Source organism: Panthera uncia, chromosome D4 (genome assembly GCF_023721935.1).
Source record: "Panthera uncia isolate 11264 chromosome D4, Puncia_PCG_1.0, whole genome shotgun sequence".
NCBI classification, from domain to species: domain Eukaryota; kingdom Metazoa; phylum Chordata; class Mammalia; order Carnivora; family Felidae; genus Panthera; species Panthera uncia.
Window position 1 is genome coordinate 54586111 of NC_064807.1, and position 13016 is coordinate 54599126.

The 13016-nt window shown below is 42.9% G+C and overlaps 1 protein-coding gene across 2 annotated transcripts in view; it reads right to left on the bottom strand.

Moving 5' to 3' along the window:
• Positions 1 to 9789: 9789 nt before the first annotated feature.
• Positions 9790 to 13016, bottom strand: part of DCAF12 (DDB1 and CUL4 associated factor 12) — a 38890-nt gene continuing 35663 nt past the window's right edge. For both annotated transcript variants that reach the window (XM_049625220.1, XM_049625226.1), the window contains exons 8-9: positions 12479 to 12657; positions 9790 to 11938 (exon numbers count right to left, since the gene is read on the bottom strand). In XM_049625220.1, coding sequence (XP_049481177.1) covers positions 11780 to 11938; positions 12479 to 12657 — 338 coding nt within the window. In that variant the 3' untranslated portion in view covers positions 9790 to 11779. The remainder of the gene's footprint in view (positions 11939 to 12478; positions 12658 to 13016) is intronic.

Below are 13016 nucleotides of genomic sequence, written 5' to 3' on the forward strand. Positions count from 1 at the left end.
TCCTCCCTCAGAGTAAAGTTACTTCTTCAGGGATTTCCTGACTTCATTGTTCCCTTTGGTTGTATCTTGTCTCCTCCTCCCCCCACCCCTCCAACTCCCTACCCTGAAGCCAAAGGAGTCTGGGGTGGAGTCAAGACTCTCAGAAGCAAGTTAAACCAGTTCCTGCAGGCCTGAACATGACCTGCTGAGGAATAACCCCTGCAGAAAACCACTGTTCCCAAATGGAGCCACAGCTAGCTATAGAAGGTGCAGAGACCTGGGACAGGGCAAGAACTCAGGGAAAACACAAATCAGCACCTGACTCTAAACACAGGTGGACCCAACCTGGATCTGTAGCTGCTGAAGCCTTGCTAACGGGGCAAAGCTGATGTTCGTCATCCCGTAACCCTGATCAGCAGGGGAAAAAGTTGGAGTAGGGGAAGTATGAGTACCAATGCCTCTTTCCCTGAGGCCTTTCTCCAATTCTACCAGCTCAGTCTCTAGCAGAGTTCTTAGTGTTATCTGAGAAGCTGCCTCTCAGTGTCTCAGGGAGCCCAGATTTCAGCTCTCTCCAGGGTTGCTTAGGTCCCCAGTGTCTTGGGGGAAGGGTCACACATGGATTCTTACTCCCGTGTGGTCAGCCTAGCCAAGCCCCTCATCTGTCTGTGGCTAAAAGGGGAGGTTGCAACCAGGAGGGATAAAAAGGCTCATGGTTCCTGCTTAGGTAAAAGACTGGCTAGATGCTTGAAGACTTGCAGCTTTTTGTCAAAGTAAACACCAGCTAGTCCTCATGCTCCTGGCTGCCCTATAGTCAAGATTATTTGGACTGAGCTTAAGTAAGGGAGATCTACCATGTCCCTGGAACTGTGAAATCTCAATAGATGGCTCAGGCTGTTCGGAGCCCTGAGAATGCTTTATAGTTGTGCTCTATTTCAAAGAACCTTCACATCTCTTATCGCTGAAGTTCACAATCAGCCCAGAGATTCAAATAGCTTACAGCCAAAGAGCCGGTTAATCATTAGAGAAAGGATTTAACTTCAACCTCAGATCCAGCGCTCTTTCTCCAAGCTGCCTCCTGCCTAACTTTAAGCCACATAGGCATGCACACATACACACATACTTTTGAGAAGTTATGTGCGCATCTTTTTGTAAATCGTATCCGTGCATAAATGTAAAGGGGAACTTGGTTCAAGGATCGCTACTCTGAAAAGTTCATTATAGCAAAACAAACAAACAAACAAACCCAAAACAAAACAAAAACCCAAAGCAAACAAAAAAAAATCTTCCTTCAAGACTGATATTACAGCTCTGCCTGCCTCCAAAAATGTGTATTGTGTGTATCTTTGCTCACACTCCATGTTGAGTTCATGCAGGAATGATACCTCCAAGAGTTTGGGAACTAAGGTCTGGCTCCCCCTACTGGATGTATGATGGATTCATTGGCCCAAGGGAATTTACCCAGTCTCCCCAGAAGTTTCTGGTCTCTCAGGACAATCCTGTATTTGTCTGTGCTTGGAAAGACCCCAAAAAGCCAGGCTCCCTGTGGAGAGATGTGATCATGGAAGACTTTTGAGAAGATTATTTTAACTGGAGTTTGTTGTGAGTAGTTTCTTGTTTGATTGAGAACAGTTTTGAAAAGGAAAGTTGAGAGGATGAATGAGCTAACTGCCCTAAACAGAACGTTCATGCCAAAGGAAAGGGAAATGAGGAATGTTTTAGTTTTTTGTTTTTTTTTTTTTAATTTTTTTTTAACGTTTATTTATTTTTGAGACAGAGAGAGACAGAACATGAATGGGGGGAGGGTCAGAGAGAGAGGGAGACACAGAATCGGAAGCAGGCTCCAGCCTCTGAGCTGTCAGCACAGAGCCTGACGTGGGGCTCGAACTCATGAACCACAAGATCATGACCTGAGCTGAAGTCGGACACTTAACCGACTGAGCCACCCAGGCACCCCAAGTTTTGTTGTTTTTTTTTTTAACATTCATTTGTTTATTTTGAGAGAGAGAAATTCATTCCACTCTCCATATATACCATTACAGTTTTGACCAGCAAATGTTGCTGAATTATAAACTGAGTTAATCATAGTCTCCTTCTTGAATTTATTGGCCCTGTTTTGAAGGTTTCAATAATGTTAAGTAATAAATTAATTTTTAAGTGTTTATTTATTTTGAGAGAGAGAGAGAGAAAAAGAGCAAGGAGGGGAGGGGCAGAGAGAGCGGGAGACAGAATCCCAAGCAGGCTCAACACTGCCAGAGGAGAGCCTGACACGGGGCTCAAACCCACGAACTGTGAGATCATGACCTGAACTGAAATCAAGAGTGGGACACTTAACTGAATGAGCCACCCAGGCACCCCATAGTTTTTTGTTTCTTTCTTTGCACCAAACCTGGAGCTTGAACTCAACACCAGATCAAGTCGCATGCTCTACCAACTGAGCCAGCCAGGTGCCCCTGTTTTAGTCTTTTTGAGCAAAGGACATCAATATTCTTTGTCCACTCTCCTTTATTATAAATGCTTATTCACAATCAACACATATTGTAACAAAACTGGGAGGGGGCATTTTAAGGACACGATAAGAAAATACAAGTTATCACTGAAACTCTGCTGCCAAAAGACCCACTACTGACATTCTACTGATAACATTCTACTGATTTTTCCGATACCTAAGTATAGATATGTATGAATTTTATAACAGATCCTGCTTTATACGCTGGTTTGTAACTACTTTGTTATGTAATAATATATCTGAGCAATCATTCTAGGTCGGAACACATGGGGTGCCTGGGTGGCTCAGTGGGTTAAGCATCTGACTCTTGATCCCAGCTCAGGTCATGAAATCACAGTGCGTGAGTTTGAGCCCTGCCATCAGGCTCTGTGCACAGATCCTGCTTTGGATTCTGTCTCTCCTCTCTATCCTTCCCCTGCTTGTGCTCTCAAAAATTAAATAAACAAATTAAAAAAAAAAAAAGGAACATATAGATTTACTTGCATATATCATTAAAATTTTTTTATGATGGAAAATTTCTAACATTACAAAATTAAAGACACTAGTATAAGGAGCCCCCATATACTCATCTACCAGCTTCAACAATTATAAACATATTGCTGTAAAAAAATGTAACCTTCTGAATTATTATTTTTTTAAATGCCATTCACTCCCATAAGCTTTATACTGTAGTTTCTCACACACAGCAAATGGGAACAGATGTGAGAATGTACAAGATAAACAGTCAGACCTACTGATAGTAGGGAAGAGTGATAGATAATAGCCAGCCACCCAATAACCTGACATGCTTACATGTTTATTTATTTTTGAGATAGAGGGTGCACTAGAGCACAAACAGGGGAAGGACAGAGAAATAGGGGGACAGAGGATCTGAAGCAGGCTCTGCACTGACAGCAGAGAGCCCAACACGGGGCTCGAACCCATGAACTGTGAGATCATGAACTGAGCCGAAGTCTGACACTTAACTGACTGAGCCACCCAGGCACCCTTAACCTTCTGAATTATTTAAAACAAATTCTTCTTTTTTTGAATAGATTTATTTTATTTTTTTACAGAGGGAGAGAGCACAAATGGGGGAGAGGCAGAGAGAGAGAATCCCAAGTAGATTCCAAACTGTCAGTGTGGAGCCTGATGCAGGGCTCGAACCCACAAACTGTGAGATCATGACTGGATCCAAAACCAAGAGTCAGAAGCTTAACCAACTGAGCCACCCAGGCACGAGAGAGAGAGAGAGAGAGAGAGAGTGAGAGAAGGAGAGGGAGAGAGAGAATCTTAAGAAGGCTCCACTCTCAGCAGAGACCAATGCAGGGCTCGATCTCATGACTGTGAGATCATGACCTGATCATGAGTGGGATACTTAACCAACTGAATCACCCCAGGCACCCCTGAAACAAATTCTTGACCGCATGTTATTTCATCCATAAATAAGATATCTCTAAGTGCTAAGGATTTTTAAAAAACATAACCATGGGGCAACCTGGCTGGCTTAGTAGGAGGAGCATGCAACTCTTGATCCTGATGTCATGAGTTTAAGCACCACGTTAGGTGTAGAGATTACTTAAAAAAAAAAAAAAAATTTACAAAATAAATTAAAACATAACCACAATATCATTATTATACCTAGAAAAATTAACAATCATTATTTAAAAAAATTTTTTAAAGTAATCTCTATACCCAACATGGGGCTCGAACTCACAAACCTGAGATCAAGAGTCACATGCTCTACCTATGAGCCAGCCAGATTGCCAACAACCATTATTATTACCTAATATCTAGTCAGTGTTAATTTTCTTTTTACCATAGCATTGTTTTGTATTGTTTTGGATCAGGATGTAAACACCATGTATGCATTACATTTGCTTGATATATATGACTCAAGTCTCCCTTAATCTGTTACAGTTGTCCTTCTTGCTACTTGTTTCTTGGGAAAAAAACAGGTCATTTCCTCTACATCCTGAATTTGATTGTTTGCATCCCCATTATACCATTAATATATTCCTCCAGTCACTGTATTTTCTGAGAGCTGATAGATAGATCTGTGCTTGTTCAGATCAAGTTTGATTTTCCGGCAAGAACACTTCTTAGGTAATGCTGTTAACTTCCTATTGCAGGAGCACCTGGCTGGCTCAGTTGGTGGAGCATGTGCCTTTTTTTTTTTTTTTTTTAATGTTTGTCTATTTTTTGAGAGAGAGAATGTGTGTGCCCATGCGCAAGTGGGGGAGGGGCAGGAGAGAGGGAGACAGAGGATCCTAAGTCAGTTCTGTGCTGACAGCAGATGGCCTGACACAGGGCTCGAACTCCAGAAATGCGAGATCATGACCTGAGCTGAAATGAGACACTCAATTGACTGAGCCACCCAGGCACCCTGAGCATGTGACTCTTGATCTCAGGGTTGTAGGTTCAAGCCTGATATTGGGTGTAGAGACTACTTAAAAAATAAAATCTTAAAAACAAAAACAAAACAGGGGCACCTCCGTGGCTCAATCAGTTAAGCATCCATCTTTGGCTCAGGTCATGATCTTGTGGTTCATGAGTTCAATCCCTGCATCAGGTTCTGTGCTGACAGCTCAGAGCCTGGAGCCTGCTTCAGATTCTGTGTCTCCCTCTCTCTCTGACCCTTCCTCACTCATACTCTGTCTCTCTCTCAAAAATAAATTAAAAAGAAAAAACACTAAAAAACCCACAAAAAGCGAAACTTCCTATTGCAACCCATCAGGAGGCACATAATATCTGGTGGTCTCTCTTTTTGTGATGAGATTGACCTGCAAATATTTTAAGTTCATTTATTTATTTTGAGAGAGAGAAAGCACAAGTAGGGGAGGGGCAGAGAAAGAGGGAGAGAGAGAGAGAATCCCAAGCAGAGTCCACACTGTTAGTGCAGAGCCTGACATGGGGTTTGAACCCATGAACCACAAAATCATGACCTGAGCCGAAGTCAGATGCTACCAGCTGAGCCACCCAGGTACCCCGACTTGGAAATATTTTAAATTTTCATTTAGCATTTCCTTACTAATACTTAGGATACTTCCAAGTTTTTTTGTTTTTGTTTTTAAATAATCAATGCTATGACAAACCATCCTTATACATCTATCTTTGCATGTTTGCCTAGAACATTTCCTAAAATTCTCAAAAGTGAAACTTCTGGGTCAATGGATATAATCAATTTTTCAACACAATAAATTCATTTGGATAGGTTAAGGTTTCCTAATAAAGTCCACAGCCACCAGATAGATTAACTAGTAGCTTAAAAACAATATAGTCAATGGTAACTTTACCTAATGACTCATGCATCCTTGATCTTTCCTCACACCCTGGCTAATAACTCTAGGTCTGCACAGGCAGGCACAAGGCAGATTCTATAGTAGAGCAAGTTTATCACAGGCTTTAGCTAGATCTCCTATTATCTCCTGCTGTCAAGGAAGACTGCAGATAGTTGTACGTGTTATTGGCCAATACATTCAGGATAGGAAGGCATCCTAAGACAATCTGCACTGTGAAAAGATGACCTTGAGTAAAAGTTAAAATGTTCAGGGGCATCTGGGTGGCTCAGTCGGTTAAGCATCTGACTTTAGCTGAGGTCATGATCCCAGTTTGTGGGTTTGAGCCCCACGTTGGGCTCTGTGCTGACAGCTCAGAGCCTGGAGCCTGCTTCAGATTCTGTGTCTCCCACTCTCTCTGCTCCTCCCCTGCTTACACTCTATTTCTCTCTCTCTCTCTCTCTCTCTCTCAAAAATAAAAATAAACATTAAAAAAAATTTTTTTAAATATTCAGTTTGAGATAGGTAGGAAAAAGCAACCAGAGGTGAGCAGTTTGGTCCTGGAATGGACAGAGTCAGGCAGAATCAATTCAAGTGTGGTTCTGGGCTTTAATTTTTGCTTTTGCACATCTCAGCACTATTATGTGAATACCATTCATCTTTGTATTATCACAAAAAAATTTTTTTCTTACGTATCATGTGATTTTATAAAAATTGGTATCTGAAAATTCCTCAGAATATTCCTGTATTAGTTTGCTAGGGCTGCCAAAACAAATTCCCACAAATTTGGTGGTGTTAAAACAACAGAAATCCATTCCCTTACAGTTTTGGAGGCCAGAAGTCCAAAATCAGGGTGTCAGCATGGCCATGCTCCTTCCCAAGGCTCTAGGAGAGAATCTTTCCTTGCCTCTTCCAGCTTCTGGTGGCTCCTGGAATTCCTTTGCTTAAAGATACATCACTCCAATCTGTCTCTCTTCATGTTGTCTTGTGTGTCCCTGTATGTCCTTTTCTCCCTTACATAGGAAACTCCTCACTGCAGGGCCTACCCTAACCTGGTATGATCTCATCTTGATCCTTACCTTATTTTTATCTGAAAAGACCCTATTTCCAAATAAGGTCACATTCTGAAGCTCCGGATAGATTTCAATTTTGGGGAGACACTATCCAACCCACATTTCTCAATGTTTTATCAGAAGCCATTAGGAAAATAAGACACGTAATGAAATTTTACAAGCCCTGCTATAATATTTACCTGTTTTGAAGATAAACTGCTTGAGGGGAGGGATTGCTTCCTATTTTTTAGACTTCCTGCACTAGAGTAGTTGTGGATGTTAAGGACCCAGGAAATCATCTAATGTCTAATCTGAACTCCTCATTGTAGAAGGTGAAGAAACTAAAGAGGGGAAAAGACTTGTTCAAAGTCACAGTCACAAGCAGCTGCAGTAGAACTAGAACAGAACCCATACCCTCCCCTTTTGGTCCACTTACCCTGAGTGGTTGGTCAGAACTTGGGAGTAGCATGTATTCCCCTTCAAGGAATAGCAACAGTATCTCTAATCAGTGATAGAAAACTCCTCTCTCCCAGGGGGGAAGAAAGATTGTTTGGTAGAAATTGAAGCATGGTGGTTGGGACAATAATTTTGTGTTTTTAGCAAAAGAGCCTAGAGGAGCAGAGAGGGTGGTGGTGGTAAAAATGAAGGATGTTTCTCACATAAGCAATACATTACAGGGCCCAAACCGCCACACCTCAGGCCATGGTACCCAGCACAGTGTTCTCTGCAATGGGCAATGGCCTTGACCCTGGAGTCTTATTATTTCCAGTCCTCTGTTCAAGCTGCCACCAGTTAAGAAAAAAGTAGCTACAAGTGAGGGAAGCTGTTCATTTGTTTTCTTCTTGTCCATAGCAGTAGGCATGTTAATTATAGCTCTGAATGGTGCTTAACAAGAAATGCAGTAAACATGTGACACTGAGCTCAGTTAATGAGTATTATTATCCTTTTAAAATTCTGACTTCAGCAATTACACACTAATCAAGAGAAGTGTTTAGATGTGAGGCTCAACCCAATAGGAATTTGAGAGGACAGCTCAGAGCCCTGTCTTGGAGCGCTGAAACAGAAGAGCTTACAACCCCATCTTGAGCAGTTCAGTTCACACCTCTCTCTGGTGGTAGTATAGAAACAAATTTCTCACATTTGTTTCTCTGGACTATTTTTTGGAGGAGCTGAAGGGCAGAAAAAACAAGTTAAGAAACTCAAACTTTATTTTGTCTTTATTGGTGGTTCCAGACTTAGCCCATATTTCTACCCTTCCAAAGCATCCAGTCATCTCAGCACACTAGCATGAATGAGATGTGGCTAAAACCAAGTAACGTTGAATGACAGCCACCCCCAACCTCACCCATTGTTGGCTCCCAGACATCAGCCAATTGGAAAGGAAAGAAAAAAACACTTGGGTCATTGGCTGACTTTTACAATTGACCCCAATGCTAAGCTAAGGGTCTTGACATCCTGACTTGCTATTTCTGGGTACCCGCTCTAGGAACTGTCTGGATGGCAGTTGGATCAGAGAGGCTAGACTGGGAGTCTTCAGCTTAATTAGAAACACAGAAGGCCAGGGATGCTTGGCTGCCTCAGTTCGAAGACCTGATATTAATCTTGGGGTCGTGAGTTTGAGCCCCATGTGGGGTGATTACTTTTTTTAAAAAAGCAGAACAAAAAGAGCACCTGGGTGGTTCAGTCAGTTGGGCCTGACCTTTGGTTTCAGATCAGGTCATGACCTCATGGTTCCTGGGTTCAAGCCCCATGTTGGACCTGTGCTGGTGGCATGGAGCCAGCTTGGGATTCTCTCTGTCCCTCTCTGTCTGCCCCTCTCCTGCTCTCACAGGTGCTCTCAAAATAAATGGGTGAACTTTAAAAAATAAAAATAAAACACACTAAAGGCCTGATTAATACTAGTCAACTCTTGGAGTTGCGGGGTAGGGAACTCAACATAAATTAGGTTCCAAAGCCTTCTGTAAAAGGACCCAAGGATGATGGGAGCAGCAAGCAGACCAGGGGAACGAGGCATGTGGCCTGAGGGAGAACAAGGAAGTTCTTTCATGGCAAGGGAATCGGGACTGGCAGGAAAGGGAGGGACCCTATAAAGTCCACAAAGCTTTTCTGTGAGATACATACTTTGCTGGAAAGTCTAGCTGGAAAACAGGAGCAGGGCCAAGATTCCATGGAGGCCCGAAGCCTAGGCCAGGTCCCCCCTCAGATCCCATCACCTTTCTCTGAGCATGTTCCATGGACACAAGTTCCACAGTAACCAAAACCTGAGGTTGGGAAAAAGCATGTCTTTGTTTACATTTGCATTTCCCAGAAATAATTTGACCAAGGAACATTTTGCAAACACCCATCACTGTCTCATGGATTGGAAATTCTAAAAACTTCATTTTGGAAAAGGTTTTTCTCTTTTAGGAAGCCCTCTTAATTGCCTCAACTAATTCACCTCTCCCTTCCTGTTTTGTGGCCTTTGATCACATAGGTAGATGCCTGTATGAATTTTATTCTGTAGTCAGTCTCCAAGGTAGGTGCAAAGGGCAGCTGTATCTAGCTTGTCTAGAGAGGAACAAGTGCCTTGAGACAGAGGAATATACTGCTTTGCCTGCCTCTGTGGCCCAGCCCCGACGAATCTTCCAGGATTGGTGATGACGAATCTTCCAGGATTGGTACAATTCAGCAGTCTGCCTTTCTCTCAGGTACACCCCCAAACCAGATCTGGGAAGAGCATCACTCACCTTGGTCACTGTGTCCTCTTGCCTGGGCATATTCATCCTCAACTGGACCCGGACCCCAGAATAAATGATCTTTGGCCAGGGCTGGGGACCAGGAGCAAGTAGGTCTAAGTGTTCGTGTGATTGTACTTGACTTGCCCTTAACTTTGAGGGAACTCTTGTGTTCCCCTTCTGCTCCAAGCAATCCTAGCCCCCCAAGGTAAACTTTCAACCAGTCATTTGGGGCCTTTACCCCACTGCCTCTTGGCTATACATATTTACTCAAACCACTCTGCAACTGGAATAATATTTATTTTTTTACTTGGCAAAAAGTCAAGTGCTACATTTTTAAAAACAAAATCTCAAACAATCAAACGTATTACCCATCACAGAAGAGGGTCTGGCAACAGTACAAAACATCCTACTTAAGATCTTTTTTTTTTTTTTTTAATATACAAGTTGGTTTAAAATGATAGAAGTTCTGTGAGAACTAAGAAATCTACAGCCTGTAGTTTAAGAATAGAAAAAAAATTAAGACAATTAAAAGATCTATAGTATCCAGCATTTTACTTAATTCCCTGTTTATAGCACCTATTTCTCTAGGTTAGAAGATGAGAATTCTAGAACCTGTGGTATGTGCCTTGTATAACCAAGATAGGGTGGACTTGCTGTCTCCTCCCCCACCAGCCCCCATTACCAAGGAGAAGGCACTCTTTTTTTCCATCTCCCCACTTACACCCAGAGCAGAGGGGGATAACTGGGAGAGCAATTTAGAAATGAGAGTGCAGGAATAAATAAGACTTTTCCTTTCCCCCAGGATGGGCTGTTGACAGAAGCAGAGTATGTGCTTAGAATGGAGGAGGAATTTGTGGGTGGGAACAGCTACTATCTGCAACATGATGCGTAAAAAGCAAGGAATAACTGGACATCACGGTCAGTCAGTTGCCTGCAAGTTTCACAACCTCAGACTAAACACAGTTCAAGGGAGGAACAAATTACTAATCACATCAATGCTTTTACATGCACAATGTTGCTGGCTCTAGGCCACCACCACCACCCTGGGGCTAAGCCAACAGAGTGGGAGAGGTGGCTTCAACCCCAGCCCCACTGTAATAAGAAAATGAACATTCCACACATGAAGCACTCGCTACACACAGATAAACCCCTGCTTACCCCCACCCTCCTGGACTGAACCCAATTTAGAAAAGCAAAGCAAAACCCACAAGATTAGAAGAAAGGCAAAGGAGAAGTTTCTCCACAAAGCCAAGGGGACTGAGTATGTGAATCTTAGCGAATGTAAGGCCCCCTGCTCCAGGCCCCTGAGATACCATATCAGGTCTTGTTTGAGGGAAGGAAAAGGAAGACCGGGATAGGGATTCTCTTTACCAAGTTCTACCAATGCTTCTGCAGCCTCGAGAACTGCATCTGGAGACCCTGATGTTTTAGGGGAGTGGCCACTGGCTCAGTAGATGGGAAGATGACATGGAAATGACACAGAGAAGTGTTCTCACCTGGGGAACACAAGGTTGGGAAGACAGGTAGGGGACGGATCACCCTGGAGTCCTGGCATGAAAGTCACCAGGAAGCCTGCCATCTAACTCAAAGGGTTTTCCTGGTGGTGACTGTTTTTCTTTCTGTTTTTACTTCCTATAATCAGTGCTGTTAGACTTTAAAAAAACAAGATAAAGACTAGTCCCAAAGCTGACTCTGTGAATAAAGTTGTTTCTTTTATAAATATTTTAATTACAAGTAATTCTTACTCCAGGTAATTTCAGTGACACATGGTATTTGCAGGCACACAAGTTCTCTCTCTCTCTCTCTCTCTCTCTGTCTCTCACACACACACACACACACACAAAGACAGCCCCCAAACTTTCACAGAAAGTCTGACAGCAACCACATAATTATAAAGGAACCCTACCTCTCAAGAGTGAAGTAAGGGTGAGAATGACTATGCCAGCCTCTGCCAGAAGCCAGAGAGGGGAGAGTGTGTGTCACTTAAAGAAAAAATACAAATAAGAATTAACAATGTTTGGTTGAGAAGCCAGAAAGAAAAAAGACAGAAGAAACTCTGATTACCAAAAGCGAAAAAAGGAAAAACCAACAAAAAACACTTCAGATTTCTGTACAGAGCTTCCTGTCAAGTGCCTAAACCATAGGCAAACTCTTGTGTTCCCACTAAAATGAGGGCCTCAAACAATTGGAAGAAAATCAAAAGAAACAAGGAAACTAAGGATGGAAGTTAGTGTAAATCTCTACATTTTGGGAAAGAGTTAGTTGTCATTAACTCCAGAGCCCAGCATAGTTTCCATGGAGCCCTGAAGGGAGGGGACCTCCTGCCACAAAGAGTTTCGTTCCGGACGAGTCGTAGCAGTGGGTGTAAACAGCATTGGGGAAGAAATCAATGTCCGAAAAGTAATTCCTCCACGTTTCATCATGATTCTATGGGAAGAAAAAGAGATTGTTAGCACCTCTAGGCCATAGGGCAGAAAAGGGGATAGGAAGGGACAGGAATTCCTTCTGGTCTCCTTAAGAGGAGAGGGTCTTGCATCTAACCTGATGTCAGGAGACTGGTGCTCATGGGAACTGGAGCCTCATTTTTCCAAATGAACATTAGGGAAAAGTGAACAGGCTGAAGAACTGCTATACAAACCTAAGGTCTTCTCAGGACAGTTGGAACCAAACTCTTCAATAATAATTCAGTAGTGGCTACGGTGAGGGGGGTTCCTTCTGCTCTATTATCACCTGGGGGTAATCCTAAATCAATTAGTGTGTCTTACTGGGCCTCAGTTTTCCCATTAACATGTAGACGCAGAAGCACAATCAAGGGAAAGTGCCTTTCTCTGCTCTAAGGAGTACCTCTTACCAGTGAAAAAGTATGTGACTAGCTGGTGTTATCAGTGGGGGTGGGAGCAGATGGGTAGACTGAAGACAATTTTTCTGTCACTGTTCAGTAACCATGTCAGGCACGGTCTTACTCACCAGCCAGCCCTTGCCAGTGGTTAGTTTCAAATTCTCCCCTGCTAGTCTGGGCTTAGACCCATAACAAGCTGAGAGCCTCTCTTCCAGGAATCTCTGAGCTCGGATGTCATAGAACAGCAGGGAACCCTGCCCTGTGCCCACAGTGATGATATGCTCATAAAAGCTCACTGACCGGATCCCTGAGAGAGAAAAAAGGAAAGGGCAATGAGTAGGGAGAATACACACTTGACAGTCTGACTACCTGAATTTCTCTAGCACTGAGTTCACATGGCACCCACATACCAGACAGTACCTTTTCCATGGCAGGTATATCTCATGCAAAAGCCTTAGAATGCTGATGCCACACTGCCAATCCATGCACTAACAGGGACCTTCCCATAAACCTTAGGGAAGTGCCAGAGACCAAATGATGCCTAAGATCTTTTAGCCTAAGACCTTAACTGTGCCCTGAACCATCCTGCCTCCCCTAGACTTACTGTGGAGTCATCTTTCATAACTCTAAACTGTTATATGTAAACTCATAACTTCTTCACTGTGT